The following is a 20,397-nucleotide window of genomic DNA, read 5'->3' as shown; positions in this document are numbered from 1 at the left end:
CACAAGAAAGCCACACTCTGTGGAAAGTTAATCACTTGCAGCGGAGATGGAACCCCAACTCTTGCCAAGCCCATCTATGCAATGAAAGCATTCCTATAAAGCAGCACTGACCTCACATTAGGTCAGACATGAATAATGATTGCGCGGAGCAGATGTTGGCGACCATAATCAATAGGACAAATAAGAGGAATAGAGGATGAAGCCGTGAGATCAGATTTAACCCCTTTCAAGCTCTATTCTGGCCTTATCATTATAGGCGCAAAAGTTTGAATATACTTTAGCTAAAACAGCAGATCTACAAGCTCACCATGCGTTGCGATGTGATGCATTGTGAGCCTGTAGATTTTTTATTCTACTGTTCATTGTACAGTGACGTACAATATAAATAGGGCTAATTCTGGGCTCACACTACAGGATAATCGGAATCGGAATTATCTGGCAAGACAATCCTATAGTGTGAGCGGTTCAAAGATCCAATCTTGAACCTCCCGATTTGCTCACAGACTATCGGGGCCGCCCCTATAAATTATTACGGTTGTTTGATATCCGGATGATGGATTACATCACTACAGTCAGAGTGGAACGGCACGTCACAGAGACAAACAACTACAGGTAGACGTTCAGTGAATGAGAAGATATTTGACAAGGTGATCTGTCAAAACAACCTGTTCAGGGGGGGGGGGGGGGGGGTGCACAGCTGAGGCTTTGTTGATACAGTATGTGGGAAGAACGCAACTATACAACATGTATTGTCCTCCCAGAAATATCATTCAGAACCGTCCATCGCCACCACAACTTTAACAGGCGCTGTTTACTACATCTGCTTTCGCATGTGATCACTGTACGTTGAGGTGCTGCATCTGCGTCTCTGTGATGTGATGCAACCAGATTTCCAAATTGTTTAAGATTTTTTAAATCCTGTAGTCTAAGCCCCGCTTTAAGTTATTAATTCAATTGATTTCTAGGAACACTCTATTCGTTGATCAACCACATGACCCAGTAGGCAAACATTCGCTAAAATTAGGCGAACATTCAGATCTACAAGCTTGCAGATGGAGATTCTGTGTAGAGGGGAAAAAAAGAAGGGTACAGACCTCTGGCTGGTCCGGTCAATGAAGTGGTTATAAGCAACTCCTCACCTGCTACATAGTCACCAATTCCAACGGTAGTCAGGGTGATGACAACGAAGTAGATGGCATCCAGAGCCGTCCAGCCCTCGATATGTTTGAAGATGACAGCTGGGATGGTGACAAAGACGATGCAGCCGGCCAGGATGAAGAGGAGGGTGGAGGCGACGCGGATCTTAGTCTGGCTGATCTGTCTGTGTTTGTTCTGTGAATTTGACGGACATATTGAAAACCTCAGCGTTCATACAGACGATACAGACACAGATAGACAGAACTTCTTTTTGGACATCATACTTTATTTTTGTATTATTTTTTTCTGATGACATCAAATAAACATAACCTTTTTCTTTTTTTGACCCGCGCACGCACGCACGCACACACACACACACACACACACACACACACACACACACACACACACACACACACACACACACACACACACACACACACACACACACACACACACACACACACACACAGTCTTAAAGACAGATAGCCTCATGCAGAGCAACGCCGTAAAAAGCAACCTTAGCCATAACAATTATCGTGTATTCATGGGGTTCAGTGACCGTTTATTTTCTTCTAGTTTTAGTATCCTTGTGGGGTGTTTTGAAACACATAAAGAACACACAGAGACATAATGTACATACACAGCATGAACAATTAAAGCCATATAATACCAAGGCCATATCATGCAGGGGGCAGATTGTGTTTTGGCTTTGCTGGCAACGACAGAGGACATTTTATGGCACTGACGAGGTACTGTTGTTAGCTCATCAGCAAGACCACTCATTATAATAAGGAAGGAATGTTCAATCAGCATCAACAAGCTGCTAGGAGGGCTTTGGAGCTGCCAGGAGAGTCCTGCAGGCTGGTTATACGCAGCCAACTCCCTCCACAGGGCTTCTCATTTGTCTGACCTCTAACTGAGAAGAAGTATTGAGAGGAGGCTACACACATGCACTCTAATCAAGAACCAAGACAATCAAGTGGGGTTTAATTGTCACTCACTCGTACAGGTACAAGCAGCAACAACATTGGAAGGACAAGTTCCACAAAACTGTACTAACACAACAATACAACAAGATAATAATCTTAATAATAATACTGGATGTACTGAAATACAAATTAAAAAGAATAAGAAAATAAAGACAAAGATTACACTTATCTATTATGTACATTAGTGCAAGTAACCCTGGAGTTTTACAGATTGATTGCGTTTTTTAGTTCTTTGTCCTCGTCCTTATCCTTGCTGAGGGCTCTGACTACCACAGGGAAAAAGAAAACTAATTTAACTATAAATTTGATAACTCAGCGTTAAATTGACACTCAGGCAGAACTTTTCAGAATAGCCATTGTTGAAGCCAATCTTCTTCATAGCATTCCTTCTGAGCTGCTGTTTCACTGTTGTTATGATTGAGCATCAGTATATTTTTGGTCACAATTGATTTTCTTTTTTTACTCACCCTGAACATTTTCTCTACCCGGGCGATGCTTTTCACAAAGATGGTCCCCAGCTGGTCCCCAACTCCAGCCAGGAGGAATCCAAAGAGAGGGATGCCAAATATTGCATACAGAATACAGAAGATCTTCCCTCCCTCTGTGCTCGGGGCGATGTTACCATACCCTAGGGAGAGAGAAGAGAGGTGTTTATTAATGTGTCTTGTCTGGGTGGGCGCCAATGTTTTTAGCACATGTCTCAAGGTCGAGGCACAACGTCTATAGTTGAATTAACAATGTTTACAGCATGCGTCTGTCTGTCTGTCTGTCTGTCTGTCTGTCTGTCTGTCTGACCACTTGCGATCACTGACGCTTGGCATAGAACCTCACTAATTTGTTGAGATTAACTTTTAAATATTATAATTGAAGTCAATGGGGCTCAGATTGTCCAAATGTGGACACGGATGACGTACATGTACATGTATATGTTACAGTTCATGTGGGAAATCACTTATAACTATTTGACTATCTGCCATAAGTATCTATCCTCTTTCAGAGCCAAGCCATCTATAAGAGAGAGGAAAGAATGGCGGTCAAATCAAGCTAAAACCCTGACAAATATGGAGTCATACTTCATAGATGCATCATAGACGACTGTTATCCATAGACTGGTCACATAAAAGGTCCACATGAAGCCATGTCATTATTAACCCCCATCTTGTTCAAAAAGTGAGCTTGTAGATTGGCAAATTTCACAACATGCTTAAACTGGTAAAAAAAAAAAATAATAATAATAATGTAGGTATGTTTTCAAAGGCACACGTACACAGCCAATTTTTGACAGCCAGCTTCTGTCTGTCTGACAGCTTCCAGGGAATCAGATTTCATTTGGAGTGATCTATGGGGGTCGTGACAAGCACGGACGAGGTCAAGCATGCGGGTCAGGGAATGGACAAGAGACGAGGTTCACCCTGACAAGACAATGACTGACACCTCCTGAACCCCATTAGCCTTCTCCAGCTGGTGGGAGAGAGATACTCTGGAGCCCCAGTGAGGGGATTCATGAAGAAAACTTTTAATGTGTACAACAAACTGCTTTATTGGCATTCCACCGCACGCACGCACGCACACACACACACACACACACACACACACACACACACACACACACACACACACACACACACACACACACACACACACACACACACACACACACACACACACACACACACACACACACACACACACACACAGTGTATTATAAAGTTTCACTCAGGCTGTTAGTAACTGGATATTTTCTAACCAGGACAAAAAATATAAATACCTGTAACTTACTTATTTTCCATCAATTACACACGCCATTAAGCCTTGAATTTATGGTGATTTTTTAGTTTTTGTCGCATTCCTAAGCCAATAATTTCATGACCGGGTGGCTGCTCAGTAGGAGACTATTTGAGTCCTCTTTGAGTCTCCTACCGGTCATCAAATGATTGGCTTAGGAATGCAACAAAAACAAAAGAAATGCCATGAATTCAAGGCTTCATGGGGTGTGTAATTGATAGAAAATAAGTAATTTTTTGGGTGAACTACTCCTTTAAACTCTCTACATGTTTCATTGCATTCATGATTAATCCAGACATCTGACATGATTTGAACACACGGATGATGTCATCGTGTGCAATCAAGGGTTCCAATGGCTTGGAGCCATGGAGTACCGTGTTCTGTTTCCATGTCAGTTCATCTAGCAGCTTTAATCATGTCACTTAAACCATGCACATGAAACTTTTGCTTGCTATTTTTTATCTGCTGTAGTGGTGTTAAGTAACTCCCGATGCGTTGCGTTGTGAGCTTGTAGGCTATTTTCAAAAGATTTTGCTTTTACTCAAGTACATTTTGATTACCGGACTTTTACCTGTAAGTGAGTGTTTCTACATTGCAGTATTGATACTTTTACTTAAATTAAAAAATGTATTACTTTTTCCACCACTGATCTGCCGGATATGTTTTCCACCTGCACTAGAGGCATTTCTGCTATTAATTATTAACGTGCTATTAATCCATTGATCTTTTTAATCATGCGCCTTAATATATTGGGTATTGCATATTTAATTGAACTGTGCCTTCCTGTTATGTAACTTGTTCTTCGTTCCTTTTTTCTCTATTCTGTTTCCTTGCAACTGCAAATGTTGAGAGCTTGCACAGACAAATAATTTCACCCAATCTTTCACGCCTGTAATCCAGTGATGTGACAATAAATGTGATTCTGAGTAGTTTGCCACCTGCTAGACAGTGCAAGTGTCATTGTTGTTCCAACTCTGATACTGCTAATCTGATTTTTATTTTCAGGTTTATTATTAATATTCAGGTAAGGTCGCATCTCGCATTATGATTTGAATTCCTTCCACAATTATATTTCTACAAGATGAAGAACAACATTGGTATTGGCTGCTTGGGTGCTTGAATAGGGTATGGATATAAATCAAAGTAAAAACAAGGTTAACCCTTCGTGGTGCCCAGTGCAACCCGTTTTGCATAATATACAGTATACACTGCGTAAAGGGAAACGATTTGAACCCATATGCATGGTAATCAATAATTAGTGTGTAGTTAATAGTTAATGCGTAAAAGTACTACTAATTCTACTACTACTACTACTGATATATAGAAGAGCTCACTACTCACTTCGGGATGTATTATTCCAATAATATGAAATAATATGTAGCAACGTCATTACTTTTTGGTAGAAACTCAAGCTACTGCTGGAAGGGACGTAGGCTAGTTATTCAATCCATCAGCAGTGGTGACAGGATGCCATTTTGATTCTGAGCTGTTGAAATGGCCAGTGAGATGGATAGCATTGTTTTCAAACAGTGTCGGAAATAGAACAAATGATGGAGCTGGGTGTAAAACATGTCAAGTGGAGCCAATGCATGAAACTGGAGGACAATAAACTGAGGTATAGTGCAACCAAAATGTGGGTTGAGGCCTGCGAGCAAGATGTAGTATTGTAAATAGTTTGCAATGCAATTAAATAAGATGCTTTTACTCACAGCTTTGACAACTTAAGCTGTGTAACAGTCAGGTCTATCCAACATTATTATTTTTCTTATTTCTTATTCTTATTCTTCGTATCAGGTTTACCATCAAAAACAATGAACAACTGAGGAAGAAATCATGTTATTATGATTGGTTTTATGTAACCTTATTTTCAGTACATTATGTTGTTCATCTTATGTGACTCATCTCTACGGAGCCCCTAAAGGGCCATGGTGCAGATTTTTTTTTATCTTGAGCGCACGAGATCCTAACACGTTCCCACATCATAATAAGATGTGCGCTCGAGATCCTAACACGTTCCCACATCATAATAAAGTGTGGGAACAAGATCCTTATGTTGTGCCCTCAAGATCCTTATGTCGTGCCCTCAAGATCCTTATCTCGTTCTAACATCTTATTAACTTGAGCGCACGAGATCCTAACACGTTCCCACATCATAATAAAGTGTGGGAACAAGATCCTTATGTCGTGCCCTCAAGATCCTTATGTCGTGCCCTCAAGATCCTTATCTCGTTCTAACGTCTTATTAACTTGAGCGCTCGAGATCCTAAGTTGTTCCCTCAAGATCCTTATACTCACCTTTACGCACGGTGGATTTACTTGGATTATGCGATATAATAGCCTGTGCGACAGTGTGCGTCCATCCTATTCTTTATTATGGTGAACGAATTGATGCTATTATTATAATACTAATAATTATTATTATCGTTTTGTCCTTGTTGGTGTACAGTTGGTTCTGGTTGCAATGGATACAAGCTGTCGGGCCGGGAGCGCAACGGCGCAGAATGGCAACATCAGGCTCGCTCCCTCTCTCTCTCTCTCTCTCTCTCTCTCTCTGCTAATTCTCAACGAAAATCTGTGATTCAAATTTTCCTATGATCACCAGAAGTGAGAGTGTCAATTCCTTGATCAAATATGGTTTTATTCAAAGGAAATCAAAGGCTACAGCTTATGGAGCCAACATCGGTATAGTGTCCAAGCGTCTCAGAAAGAGCTTTCACCGCAACATGATTCCATTGCTCAGGAAATGGATCACAATAATATAACATTCCCTATAATCAGTAACATGTAGGTGATACCTATGTCTATCAAATATGGTTTTATTGAAAGGCAATCAAAGGCTAGATCAAGCTTAGAAAGCAAACATCGGGTAATATCCGACGCTACGGCGGTTCCTCGGTGCGGCTGCTGCAGTGAGACTATAGGACACTCATTTATGACATTGTGTCACTCAACTCTTAGCAACAAAGTTTATTTTCATACAATAGGCCTATAGATTACATTTCAATATTAAAAGTAAATAGAAAAACAACACTTCTGGGTCCAATTAGTCTAGTTTTGTAATAGAGAGGAATGGTCACATATTATTCCCACCTATAAACATGTTTTTGCCCAATGCTGACAGCTGGTCAGCAGGTGGTTTCATGAATTCATAGGCAGTCATATTAGCCAATTACAATGAAATCTGCTAAAACTGACTCATATACTGATACAGAACCATATATAGGCTATATATTGTCGCTGTCGGATGGAAACCTTGTATGTTCTTTTTTTTATTATTATTTAAAAACAATTTAAAATTGTGAAAATAGCCAATCTGCAAGCTATACTTATTAATAATGAAGACATATTATATTTTAAATAGTGAAATATCAACTATAGTCATTATTAGTGCAAGTTCAATCACATTTTATTTGAATGAAAATAACTTGTGGGGAAAATACATAAAATCTCGAATCTGTGAATCTAATGTGATTCATGTGACCCGAGATGCTGCTAGCCCTGCGTCCTGCGTCTCTGACGCACATTTTTAATAAAGGACGCATTAAACCAACCATCACAGTGTCCACGGGACGCATACAACCAAAGCGAGCTGCTAGCCACGCAGCCGTGCTCCAAACCGAGCCACGCAGCCGTGCACCACACCGAGCCGCGAGCCGCGCCCAAAGCGAGCCGCAAGCCGCGCACCAAACCGAACCGCGAGCCGTGCACCAAACCGAGCCGCGATCCGCGCAGCAAAGTGAGCCGCGAGCCGCGCACCAAAGCGACCCGCGAGCGCACACCAAACCGCGAGCAGCAAAGTGAGCCGCGAGCCGCGCACCAAACCGACCCGCAAGCCGAAACACCGACGCGCGACACGTCGTTTTCAGATCGTTATTTTCGGTGCGACACAAGCATAAATCATTTGAAGGGAATCCCACTTTTTAAGAAGAAAACACCAGAGCAATAAATACTGCCGCAAACATCTACTTTTCTTAAACAAATATCTCTGCTCCGTTTACATTCTCTTCCACAAAGTGTTGTTGTTCTTTAGTTCCTATCTATCTCTGCTCCTATGAAGTGTACATTATCTTTTTCATATTATTATTATGAACTTTATATTGTAGTTTGTACCCTGTATTCTGAGTTTGTGACTACAACAAGTAGCAAAATAGAATGTACATTAGGACAGTGGTACTCAACCTGTGGGTCAGGACCCCCAGTGGGCTCCCCACATGATGTTTTGGGGGGGGGGTCCCCAGATGACAGTGAAGTCACAATTTAAGGACTTTTAAGATATTTTTAATACCTCAAGAAAGAAAATAAAAAAGAGAGGCAATCTACAAGCAAGGCGTTGTGAGAAAAAAAAAAACGACCTTGTAGATCTGCTATTTTGACTATTTATCTGTGGAACTGAGTTAAACTAAATTAAATGCCTCAACTCCTAATTCCAAGCGCTTCTCAGGGTGGGGGGTCCCCAGTTCAAATATGATTATTTTGGGGGGTCGCTGCCTGAAAAGATTGAGATCCACTGCATTAGGATATAATGTACACAGTCACACACACATAGAAGATATGGAGATTGGAGATCAAAGAAAACGATAGAAGGGGGGGGGGGAGACGTGTAATTTGGGATCCATAAAATGTTTCTGGGACCCATTTGAATGACCACCTGTGGGTCCCGGGACCCATTACATTGAAAACCTAGCAACATCACTCAGGGCTGAAAGTGACATAATTGAGACCAGTATAACTTTATACAAATATTGGTAATTTGCCAACACATTATTTTGTGAAATATATGTTATATAACACTCTTGCACTCTTAAATGGTAATAATCAATGTTCTGCTTTGGAAAGCTGATGAATATGTGCTCTCTATAGGGCAAAAGCATCTAAGGCTAAACGTAGCTCCAAACTAGTTGAATGCGCTCAGTTATGTGTGTGTGGATGCATGTATTATTATTATTATTATTATTATTATTATTAGATACTGTATGTGTGTTGGGTGGGAATCACATCCTGCCAAAAATTTGTCCACAGCCGCTGGCCTGTAGCATGTGTCAAATAAATAGATGTAGTTGAATGCATATTCCTTACACTTCTAATAGCCTACATGACTTTATGCTAATGGTAATAGAAGAAATATGTATTCACTCACATTTATTTATTTGACACATGCCACAGGCCTATACATCAAACTATAGAGGTGCTACAGGATGATTTTATTTTAATATAGTACAAGAATAACTATCTGTGAAATATAACCCATTTATTTCACAAAATAATGTGTTGGCAAATTACCAATATTTGTATAAAGTTATACTGGTCTCAATTATGTCACTTTCAGCCCTGGTCTTGAAGTAGGGGTCACATGAATCACATTAGATTCACAGAATCGAGATTTTATGTATTTTCCCCACAAGTTATTTTCATTCAAATAAAATGTGATTGAACTTGCACTAATAATGACTTTAGTTGATATTTCACTATTTAAAATATAATATGTCTTCATTATTAATAAGTATAGCTTGCAGATTGGCTATTTTCACAATTTTAAATTGTTTTTAAATAATAATAAAAAAAGAACATACAAAGTTTCCATCCGACAGCGACAATATATAGCCTATATATGGTTCTGTATCAGTATATGAGTCAGTTTTAGCAGATTTCATTGTAATTGGCTAATATGACTGCCTATGAATTTCATGGCCTGGGTAGGTAAACCTGGCCTGGCGGAGATATGCCCTGTTGCGCACAGCAGAACAACAGATGAAAGCAATGAACTTAAACGAGGACTGGCCTGCAGCAAAAACGTCTCAAAGTATGTCAAACTGTCACTTTCTAGTTTGCTGAAATAAACTTTCCATTTAGATCATTGATGACAAACGAACAGAACATGATGTTGTTTGCAAAATGATTATTTCTTGTCCATTTGTTTGGTGAGATCACAGCTTCTCTCTACTTTTGTGTGATATTGATAGCATACAACTTTGCATTTGTTTGCAGTTAATTCCTATTGCTTACTGGATATTAAGAATTTGGGGATTTCGCTGTATTTTGTCAAATGTATCGCTGTTGATCAAGACAAAATAAGCGTCGGGTTTTTGCGATTAGATGTGCAGTGCACACTGCGCTGCCAGCCACTGACAACCAATTTAATACCTTTACTAGTTACCCAACACTGCTTTTGCAAATATATATATATTTCTAATTGGTCCAAAATATTGTCTATTCATGAAACCACCTGCTGACCAGCTGTCAGCATTGGGAAAAAACATGTTTATAGGTGGGAATATGTGACCATTCCTCTCTATTACAAAACTAGACTAATTGGACCCAGAAGTGTTGTTTTTCTATTTACTTTTAATATTGAAATGTAATCTATAGGCCTATTGTATGAAAATAAACTTTGTTGCTAAGAGTTGAGTGACACAATGTCATAAATGAGTGTCCTATAGTCTCACTGCAGCAGCCGCACCGAGGAACCGCCGTAGCGTCGGATATTACCCGATGTTTGCTTTCTAAGCTTGATCTAGCCTTTGATTGCCTTTCAATAAAACCATATTTGATAGACATAGGTATCACCTACATGTTACTGATTATAGGGAATGTTATATTATTGTGATCCGTTGTTTATTTCCTGAGCAATGGAATCATGTTGCGGTGAAAGCTCTTTCTGAGACGCTTGGACACTATACCGATGTTGGCTCCATAAGCTGTAGCCTTTGATTTCCTTTGAATAAAACCATATTTGATCAAGGAATTGACACTCTCACTTCTGGTGATCATAGGAAAATTAGAATCACAGATTTTCGTTGAGAATTAGCAGAGAGAGAGAGAGAGAGAGAGAGAGAGAGAGAGAGAGAGAGAGAGAGAGAGAGAGAGAGCCTGATGTTGCCATTCTGCGCCGTTGCGCTCCCGGCCCGACAGCTTGTATCCATTGCAACCAGAACCAACTGTACACCAACAAGGACAAAACGATAATAATAATTATTAGTATTATAATAATAGCATCAATTCGTTCACCATAATAAAGAATAGGATGGACGCACACTGTCGCACAGGCTATTATATCGCATAATCCAAGTAAATCCACCGTGCGTAAAGGTGAGTATAAGGATCTTGAGGGAACAACTTAGGATCTCGAGCGCTCAAGTTAATAAGACGTTAGAACGAGATAAGGATCTTGAGGGCACGACATAAGGATCTTGAGGGCACGACATAAGGATCTTGTTCCCACACTTTATTATGATGTGGGAACGTGTTAGGATCTCGTGCGCTCAAGTTAATAAGATGTTAGAACGAGATAAGGATCTTGAGGGCACGACATAAGGATCTTGAGGGCACAACATAAGGATCTTGTTCCCACACTTTATTATGATGTGGGAACGTGTTAGGATCTCGAGCGCACATCTTATTATGATGTGGGAACGTGTTAGGATCTCGTGCGCTCAAGATAAAAAAAAATCTGCACCATGGCCCTTTAGGGGCTCCGTACATCTCTGTGCCCTATGATACATTATATTTTACATGACGTAAGAGCCTAGATGTCTCTACTAGGCCCGATAGCTATTGTTTATGGTACAGCTTGTCCTTGTAACATGACAGTATTAACATGGCCTGATTCCTTGTGCTCCAGGCCTGTGCGTACTCAATGTACATCTCCCCTGTCCGCTTATGTATAAAAGCACCAACACAACCACATTTTAAGTACTGACTCTGACCCTTTTATTTCCTATTACTGATTGACCGTGAATTCCACCGCAGTTCTTGCAACAAACAAACAACCAAACAAAACAACAAAACTATTGGCCATAAGCCTGAGAGAATGGTGTCTTTTCACGGCAGCCTTAAAAGAGTCCAGTGTTGGAGCATGGCGAATCTCCATTGGGAGAGAGTTCCACAGGGTGGGGGCTGCCACACTGAAGGCTCTGTCCACCAAGGTTTGCTTGCTTGTTTTGGGGACAGAGAGGAGGTCCAAGTCTGTGGACCGCAGGTTCATAATTTAAAGTACATAGGGTTTAAGTGGTTAAGAATGAACCTGCAACAAGGATCAGGAGCCATACTAATTGATAACAGGGTAACAACGATCCACTTTGTGTTTGGCTCTATTAATGTAAGCACATTTCTTAAGATGTTGTTTAAATTGATGGGTATCTACACACGGTAGCGCCAATGTAACATGGTAACGCGTAGACCATTCAGTAGAACTAATGTGGAACTAGAAAATTTTCACTTTTCATTCTCATAAAAACAATCTATTTCAAAAGGTGTGAAAATATGAAAGCAAAACATTTTCCAACAGCACAGCTTCATTATATATGATAATATATGCAAAACAATTCCCTACATCCTGAGGGAACTTTTGTTCAATTTTGCACAAACAGCAGAAAAATAACAGCTGGTAAATTACACTGCTGTCTGCAACTTCTAATGCTTAATTTGACCGTCATACAACGGTGTCGCATGCTGAAAATAGCCGATGTACAAGCTCACAACACATCACATCCACAACATTTCCCAACTGATTTCCTGGTTGATATGTAAAAAAATAAATACAAAAAATAACTGCTTTCTTCATGGAAATGATTTCTTCCTCCAGACATGGAATGGTTCTAAATGTAATCTCCAGGCCTTTTCATATATAAGTGTATTGATTCAATTGAATATGATATGGAATGTGATAGTTTTGACATGGGTAATCTATAATGAGACCACCATATTCACCAAACCCACACACCACAAACATAAATAGTCTTTTCTACTATAAGCTATCATCCTATCCCTCTCAATAAATATCTGCCAACAGTCAGTTTCTTATGCCAGTGGCTCTCAAACTTTTTGATTTCATGGACCCCCATTACTCTTGAGAGTGTACCAAATGGAACCAAATGGACCTGTAAGTGTTTGTACACTCACATAGTTACAGACTATAAGGGCCCTTTTAGAACCCCTTCAAGGAACCCTGGACCCCACTTTGAGAACCACAGGGCTACATACTGTACAACTAGGGGTGATGATTTCCAAATAGTAGCTCACAAACTCTTTGATTAGATTCTGATTTGATATCCATGAGATGTCGGCATTTGCAAAGGCTCACAAGAAAAACAGAAATGAATTATGAATAATTCATTTGTATTTGATCTGGTACATTTGGTGAAAACAGACAGGGGGGGGGGGTGGCATTTTCTTAACCATTTAAGCCCTATACATCTTCCTACGACAAATACAAAAAATAATACAAATTTAATGTGGTTAACATACAGTACATTCAATTGCTAAATGCTGCTATTATCAAACATAAATACCAAATGTTTCACCCTAGTTTGCATTTCCCAAAAGGAAATGCATGTACAGTCTGACCACAAACAGGGATTAAACATAATCTCCACCAGCATAAAAAATGAATTACCAGAGCGGGGATATCAAAACAAAAGCAGAAGCATGGGTTTTACCCCACATCCCCACAGCAGATCATCCATCCCTGGGTGACTCATCATGTATGTCTCACTTTGCGCCAACATGGACGGAAAACCTGTTTTGTACTATGTACTCTGTACAGCCCTGCAACGTATCAAATAGAAACATGTACATTCTAGAATCTAGTCTGAACCAGGCAGCAAGCATTCGCTCTTGGTCGATATGAAGCTAATACGGAAGTCATTAAAATGCTGCAGTTCTCATGAATGACCTAGACGGTATCGCTTGATTCGACTTACCATAGTAAACCTTTTCATTAACTCTCTCAGTGCCACGCCCCGAGATATCCCGAGTTTTTCCCGAGTACCCTCAGTGCCAGCACGAGAAATCCCGAGTTTTTACTTTTGACTGTGGTCACGCTATTCTGTTTATTTTTCATGATCACTTTCGCTTCCTGACTCCTTCAGACTCACCCGGAGCCGGATGTAAAAACAAAAAATTCATTTCCGGGTCACGTTGTTTTTCTCCGGTGATTTTCGGGAAAATAGGGAAAGTCACGGTTTTTCACACGGTATAAAAAGCGAACGGAGAGGTCCACGTCTACTCTCTTTGGTCTGGGTGACGATCAGTCATCGTAGTCGTGTATCGCATCGTAATTTAGCCCAATCAACGATTGTCGAAAATGTCAACATCCGGTTATGACCGGATATGACGTGAGCCTGTTTGGGAGGGGGTGAGTGAGCCAGCGAGGTCATCAATGTGTCGATTTGTTGCTCTCTACTGGTAGAACTGTATTATGGGTTTAAAAACCCAATCAGATCATTTATTTGAATGAAAAATTACAAAATAAAAAACGCAAATTGCTGGCACTGGGGGAGTACTTTATGAAAATACTCTTGGCACTGAAAGAGTTAAGACTTTATTTTGTCAATCTCTAGTTTCAAGTCTTCTTCCCACAGCATGAACTGCGTTTTGATCAATTATGGTCCCATTAATTTTTAAATTGATGATAAAGGCTGTGTATGTTTCCTAGGCTTGTGATTGGGTTCTACTGAGTGAAGACCCACCCTCGCTCCGCTTCCACCCAATAGCGTTGTTTTTTTTCCCGGTAGTTTTCGGGACGGTAAATTCCAAGATGGTGGATTTTAATTCTCTGAAATAGGGGCTTCAAAACTGGTCAGTAGAAACCAATGGGTGACGTCACGGCTCCCTTCCTCCCCTCTTGCTGCAATCCAGTGCAGTGCCATCGGTACGCTTACCTATGGTTGTGATGACGGTACCGGCGAAGAAGAAGGCACTGCTTAGGTCCCAGTGGCTGGAGTTGTAGGATGTAAGTCCGATGGGACTCACCCCAGCATTCACAGCATCTATAGAATGCTGGGAAGACACAAAGAAAGTAGCATGTATGAAAAATTTGGTCTGCGGTTGTAATATGAAAAATAAATAAATAATGTCAAAGCCATTGTTTTTCAGTCTAAAGCTAGTTTTCTATTCTAGGTGGATAACCACTTCAACCCCATATACTTTGCTCACCGGGGTCTCCCAGGGGTCTGTACTTAGCCCTTATTTCCCTCTATACCAAATCTCTTTGCCAAAAATAGTCGATCTACAAACTCACAAGGCTATATATTATAATAACATGCAGAAAAGGGACGCTAGGGTTTATGGGGTAAACTGGTTCTCAGTTCTGGTTCTGTGGACCCTGACTAATGCTAGCTATGTATAAGAATTCCAGGGAACGGGCCTGGACCGCTGGCGTAGCGATCCAGACACCTAGGCTCAGTGTAGCCTGACAGCGCGTCGCGGGTTTGACTCCCGATCCCGACGTCTTTGCTGCATGTCTCTCCCCATTTCCTGTCAGCCTGGTCCTGTCAAATGAAGGCATAAAAGCCCAAAAACAAATCTTAAAAAAAAAAAAAAATTCCAGAGAACATACGGTATGGGTCAAGGGTGCATACACATGAAAAGGAAACTTGACAAGAGAAGGTGCATGTGTCACAAATGGCCCCTGCTCCATGTCCCACTTCCCTGTCATTTATGCCCTTTCCTGTCCAGTGTGCCCTGTTAGTTGTGACTTTGCCCAGTATGTTTTTCCCCTTGTTCTGCTCACTCCTCCCCCCTCTGTGCATCCTTGATTTAGAGACTGATTCCACCTGGGGTTCCCAGCGGTGACTGTTTGAGAACTGAGACTTTGGGTATTCAACGGGACTGAACCTTTGATTGAGTTGCCTGTTCATTTGTCCATGTTCCTCCGTGTTTGTTCTTTAGTTTCAGTCAGTGTTTGAGAACCTTAGTTCCTGTTTTATAGTCCTGTGAGGTGTACCTCCGTTAAGTTATTTAAGTAAAGTTTGGTTCAACTTCAACTCTCCTTATCGTGAGAGCATGTCTCCACATACTGCTGCAGGTGGTGTACACAGGTTTTCATGTAGTGTGTTTTGGCGACAGAGTCACAAGGAGAGACTATGCAGGAGCAATTATAGCCTGTGCGTCAATTAAATGTAATTGCAACATCAATGTCCGTGCGTTTTAAATGTGTTACTTTATCACCCATTAGATTTGCATGAAATAATTCTGAAATACGTTTCTCTTCAGTTCAATGCACGTTTCCCTGCTGGTGCAAACCATTATGACTGAGCTGAAACATTTCTCATAAATACTTTTGAGCATCGCTGTCTCCCTGGACGTTGGTAACAACGCAACTGACAGCTTTTTGCCAGTCTAGTCTGATCCAGTGGAGAGAGCTCTGCAGTCCCCTCACCTCCTCCAGTGGCAGACTCTTATCTTGTAGGCACTGTTATGCTTTTTGTCCTCCCTTTTTAAAGTTCCCCCCACTTTCTTTTTTATTTCTTCCTCTGAACCAACGCTATAGCTCAGATCATCACAACTTCATCCTACTCTGGATGAACAGCTATGATCAGCATAATAAGAGCCCACAGTGCCTCAGTCAGTCAGTGTAGCACTCTGCCAGGTGCACAGAGACAGCCCTCCGGAGTTCCATCAAAATGTTCCAGTCCATTACATCCAGTTGTGCTTTTAACCACTTAAACCATACACTTCGTTGACCAGTGTCACCCAGGGGTATACCTTCCTTGGTCCCCAAATGTTTTCCCTTCTGCACCAAATGTCTTCCCCGGAAATAGTTGATCTACAAGCTCTCAACGTGTCGCTGGTGCATTGTGAGCTAGTAGCAGGGACGTGCAGAGGGATTTGGAGAGGCAGGGGCTGGAATTTCAAAAGGGCACCGAACAATTACCATACTTTTAGGCCCAAAATCCCAAATAATAAAGAAAAAAATGTATGTCCTTAAAGTCACGCATCCAACAAGCTTTGAACTGAGCAGATTGGACCTTCCGTTCCAGAGATAATTGCCAAAACACCTTTCGTCCGATGATCGTCTACTCTACTATGACATGCCCAGAATAGAGACACTATAAAGTGGTTAATTCTACATCTGCAGGGACCTCTGCATGGTCAATCAATGTGACAAGAAGCACTAGGAGAGGAGCATGGATGGATGGATGGATGGAGTCAGAGAGAGAGAGAGAGAGACCGGGCAGTGCCAGGCAGGTCTTTATGGCCATAGCAGTCACGCTCTGTGGCAGTGTGCCCTGAGTGATGCCACCGTTAACAGATGGGACTCGGTGTGCGGATGTTCTCTCAGGGCGTGAGGAATAGGTGTGTAGTTGGCTGAAGGACAAAGCGAGGACATGCATCAGTTGATCTCCTCGTGAAGCGTCGAACACTAAGAAACGTAACAATTGTAGTTTTGCCGCAGAGAACTAAATATACAAGAAGTGATGTGAAGCGCCTTGTTCGTTTTTTTACTCAGATTAGTGAAAACTAAAAACTAAGAAGTTTTCTGTACGAGTGATTGAGCAATTAAGCAAAGCCTTTTCCTACACCTCAGCACATGTAAAACTGCACTGGCACAAAAGAACTGGCTAATTATGCACCAGTCACCATTTCCACTCATAATTGCATTTGACAGCCACAGCATGCACCAAAACAACATCTCTTTCCCCGAGCAGACGTTCCAGTTACGATCTCTCTCACTGAATACACTGTGTCAATCAAAACGACAGTGAGCGTCCCAGCCCCACAGCTCACTGTAACTATGGTAATTTTGGTTTGTTCATTTTTCATTTTTTTATGATGTACTGACCAAAGCAAAAAAAAGAAAGTTCTTTCACTCCATAAAACATGGCAAAATGGATGTATAATTCTATTGCATTACATCCTTGAATCGATCTGTGCTAGTAGTGTTAAGTTATGCACAGCTGTGTCTATGCTACACCCTTGTATTTACAAAGTTCTCTTTCTCGCGGCGAAAAATGTGTCTTTTGTGTTCGATTGCAACTACATAACAAGACAGGGTATTCTACAAAATGACAGATCATTTGTCAACCGCAGCGTAATTTGTCATTCCATCGTTGCATGGTATGTGCGTTCTATTCTCTTCCCATCTATCGCTGAAACTGTAGTGTAGAGAATGTCTCTAGAAATACTGCCTCTGTGGAGACCGAGACAATCAGATGGCAGCTCTGTATGCTCCTTTGGTCTCATACCATAGATATTTTATCCCTGTGTATCAAATAAAAGGCATGGTGCTTGTTCACAGCACACATGGCCTGTCGCTGTCCACTGCCAGTGGTGCTGAACCAAACCATTCGCCAATCGATAAATGTAGAGCGATGTGTGCTGTCCTTGGTTTGTCCATTTGTATCACAGCTGGCAACCTGTTTTATTTTTTTGTGTCCTTTAGAACAAGCTTGTCTTGCGGCTTGCTCGGCTCATTAGGTGATAATTTGTGTTCGTGATAGGATATCGGTTATTTTACAGTCATGAATTTTGAAATTATTATTTTTATCAGAAGGGCCCCTTGAGATCGCTCCGTCCCCTCTGTGCTGAGAGTCGAGCTCTGCCCCTGTCTCCAGGGTTTGTTTTGTAATTATGCAATGTGCTGTGATGACTAAGACCTTTGACGCAGTAGACTCTGCAGTCCGTTGCCCAGGGTACCGGTTCACCTCCCCTGGAGCCTCCAGAGTGTCCCACATGAATGATCCAGAAATGAGATGGGGCATAATACGATTCAGCGCTGTATTTGACAGGGTTTTGTTAAGCAAACATATGGCAAAAATAGGTGAACAGTCGGAAAAATAGCAGATCTACAAGCTCACAATGGGGCACAACGTGATTGGGAATGGATCTGTATTACCCCTTAATGTAGTGACCCCTTACTGTAGTGACCCCATACTGTGGTAACTCCATCCATCCATCCATCCATCCAAAAGTAGTTTTACGGCAGTGAGCAAAATATACAAGAACGATGTGAGATGTGAAGCGCCTTTTACTCAGATTAAAGAAAACTAAAAGCTAAGAAGTTTGCTGTAAGAGTGATTGAGCAATTAAGCAAAGCCTTTTCCTACACCTCAGCACATGATGTAATGCTGCACTGGTACACAAACATCCATCTATCTATCTTTCTATCTATCTATCTATCTTAAGTGAGTCATTTAGCTACAGTACAAAGGAATTTCACCACAAGTACAGTAACTCTCTGGATGTCGCAGTAGAGTATACCAACCATTTCAGAAGAGTTTTTCATGTAGTTTTGAGCTAGAGAGAAGTGAAATAATACCAACTAAGACGGCTGGAAGAAGGCTTATGAACAGCAGTGACCCCAGAGCCTGCCTTTAGCTCTTAAATGTTGATAACAGTTTTCTTTGGGGTGCTGCCATCAGTGTCTTGATATTGTTTCCCTTTTGAGCAATGCAGATCCAGTAAGACGTTTCCATGTAAAACTATGGTCTCAGCAGCGAGTGCATTACAGAGCTGCAGTGGCTCAATAACAATTCCACACAACCCATCATCTGCTGGAGAGGAGACGGACGAAGTATGGAAATGTCAGTGTATTGTAAAATACTGTGTTAGTTTAACAATGAGAGTGTACAAATGTACCCCAAATGGACCCTTAAGGGTGCATTTGGTTATATTTGCACACTCTCTGTGTTACAAATGGATAAATTATCACTGAGGGTTTTACTGTGTCGCTCCTAGAATAAGCAGAAAACCCTAAACATTTCAACAAGGTTTAATCTCTGGTGTGGGTGCACTTCTGCGAATGGGTGCGTACCTCTGCACCAGTATATATAGTGCACTGCATACATACTGTACTTTTTAAAGGTTCGATGACATTCATTTTCACTTTTTTTATTTTAAAAATTTTTTTTGGGGTTTTATGACCTCAATTACACCCAAAAAATCTGAACTTTGAACATTCAGTGGATTTTCTGTGGTCTGGGGTTTTCTGAATAATTAGGCTGAAAAGTAATCTGCGCTTGGCCCTTCGGCAGTGAGGTCACAGTCGATTAATCCCGCCCACTCTCCTCCTCGCCCCTCCCCTCCCCTATCCTTTCCTTTGGGGGGGGGGCGGAGCAGAGGCGATGATTGACAGGCAAAATCCCTCACCAGCGACACCCGCAGGCAAAGATTTATTTTTTCATTGCAGTTGAAAAGGCTTTAGAGATGTGAGACAAAAACACCTACAGTGAATCACTGGAGTGGAATTTTCAGTTAAAACGTTTTGTACACGTTTGAAGGACCAGGACAAAGACTCTGAATGTGGTGTAAACATGAATGTCATGATACCTTTAACCAGATGAACCATACCGGCCCTATTCTGGGCAGGTCATGAATAGGCAAACGTGACGAGAATACTCTAACATTCTTCAAAATAGCTATATAATAACTATAAGCTCACAATGGAAGCTGGGATTGAGATTCAATGAAGTATCTAGAGTTTAAGTGTTTAGATAAATGCACTTGCACTTAATGTGTACTAGGCAAATTCAAGTTTGACTTGAATTGAAATGACTATTTCCACGACATTGAGTTTAAATATTTTTGACAAGTTGCCCAAAATAGCAAAAGAAAGTTGACTAAAATATTAAAATACAGTATGTACAGTATGTGTCTGAGTTCGGAAACAGATGGATGAGGCATAGGTAGCGTAGTAGTTTGCTCTCTGCGTCAACTAGGTTTCATTCATATTTTATATGGCTGGCCTTATGGATGTTCAGCATTA

General features: G+C 41.1%; 1 protein-coding gene across 1 annotated transcript in view; it reads right to left on the bottom strand.

Annotated features, from left to right (window-relative positions):
* kcnk10a (potassium channel, subfamily K, member 10a) overlaps window positions 1-20,397 on the bottom strand; it is a gene marked incomplete at its 3' end in the record, with an annotated part of 35,245 nt that overhangs the window by 2,727 nt on the left and 12,121 nt on the right. Inside the window, exons 3-5 of the mRNA XM_080452662.1 lie at window positions 14,573-14,690; window positions 2,597-2,757; window positions 1,140-1,332 (exon numbers count right to left, since the gene is read on the bottom strand). Coding sequence (XP_080308788.1) covers window positions 1,140-1,332; window positions 2,597-2,757; window positions 14,573-14,690 — 472 coding nt within the window. The remainder of the gene's footprint in view (window positions 1-1,139; window positions 1,333-2,596; window positions 2,758-14,572; window positions 14,691-20,397) is intronic.

Source organism: Gymnoscopelus braueri (assembly GCF_963280865.1).
Source record: "Gymnoscopelus braueri genome assembly, chromosome: 16".
NCBI lineage: Eukaryota > Metazoa > Chordata > Actinopteri > Myctophiformes > Myctophidae > Gymnoscopelus > Gymnoscopelus braueri.
This window is presented reverse-complemented; position numbering and strand designations above follow the sequence as displayed.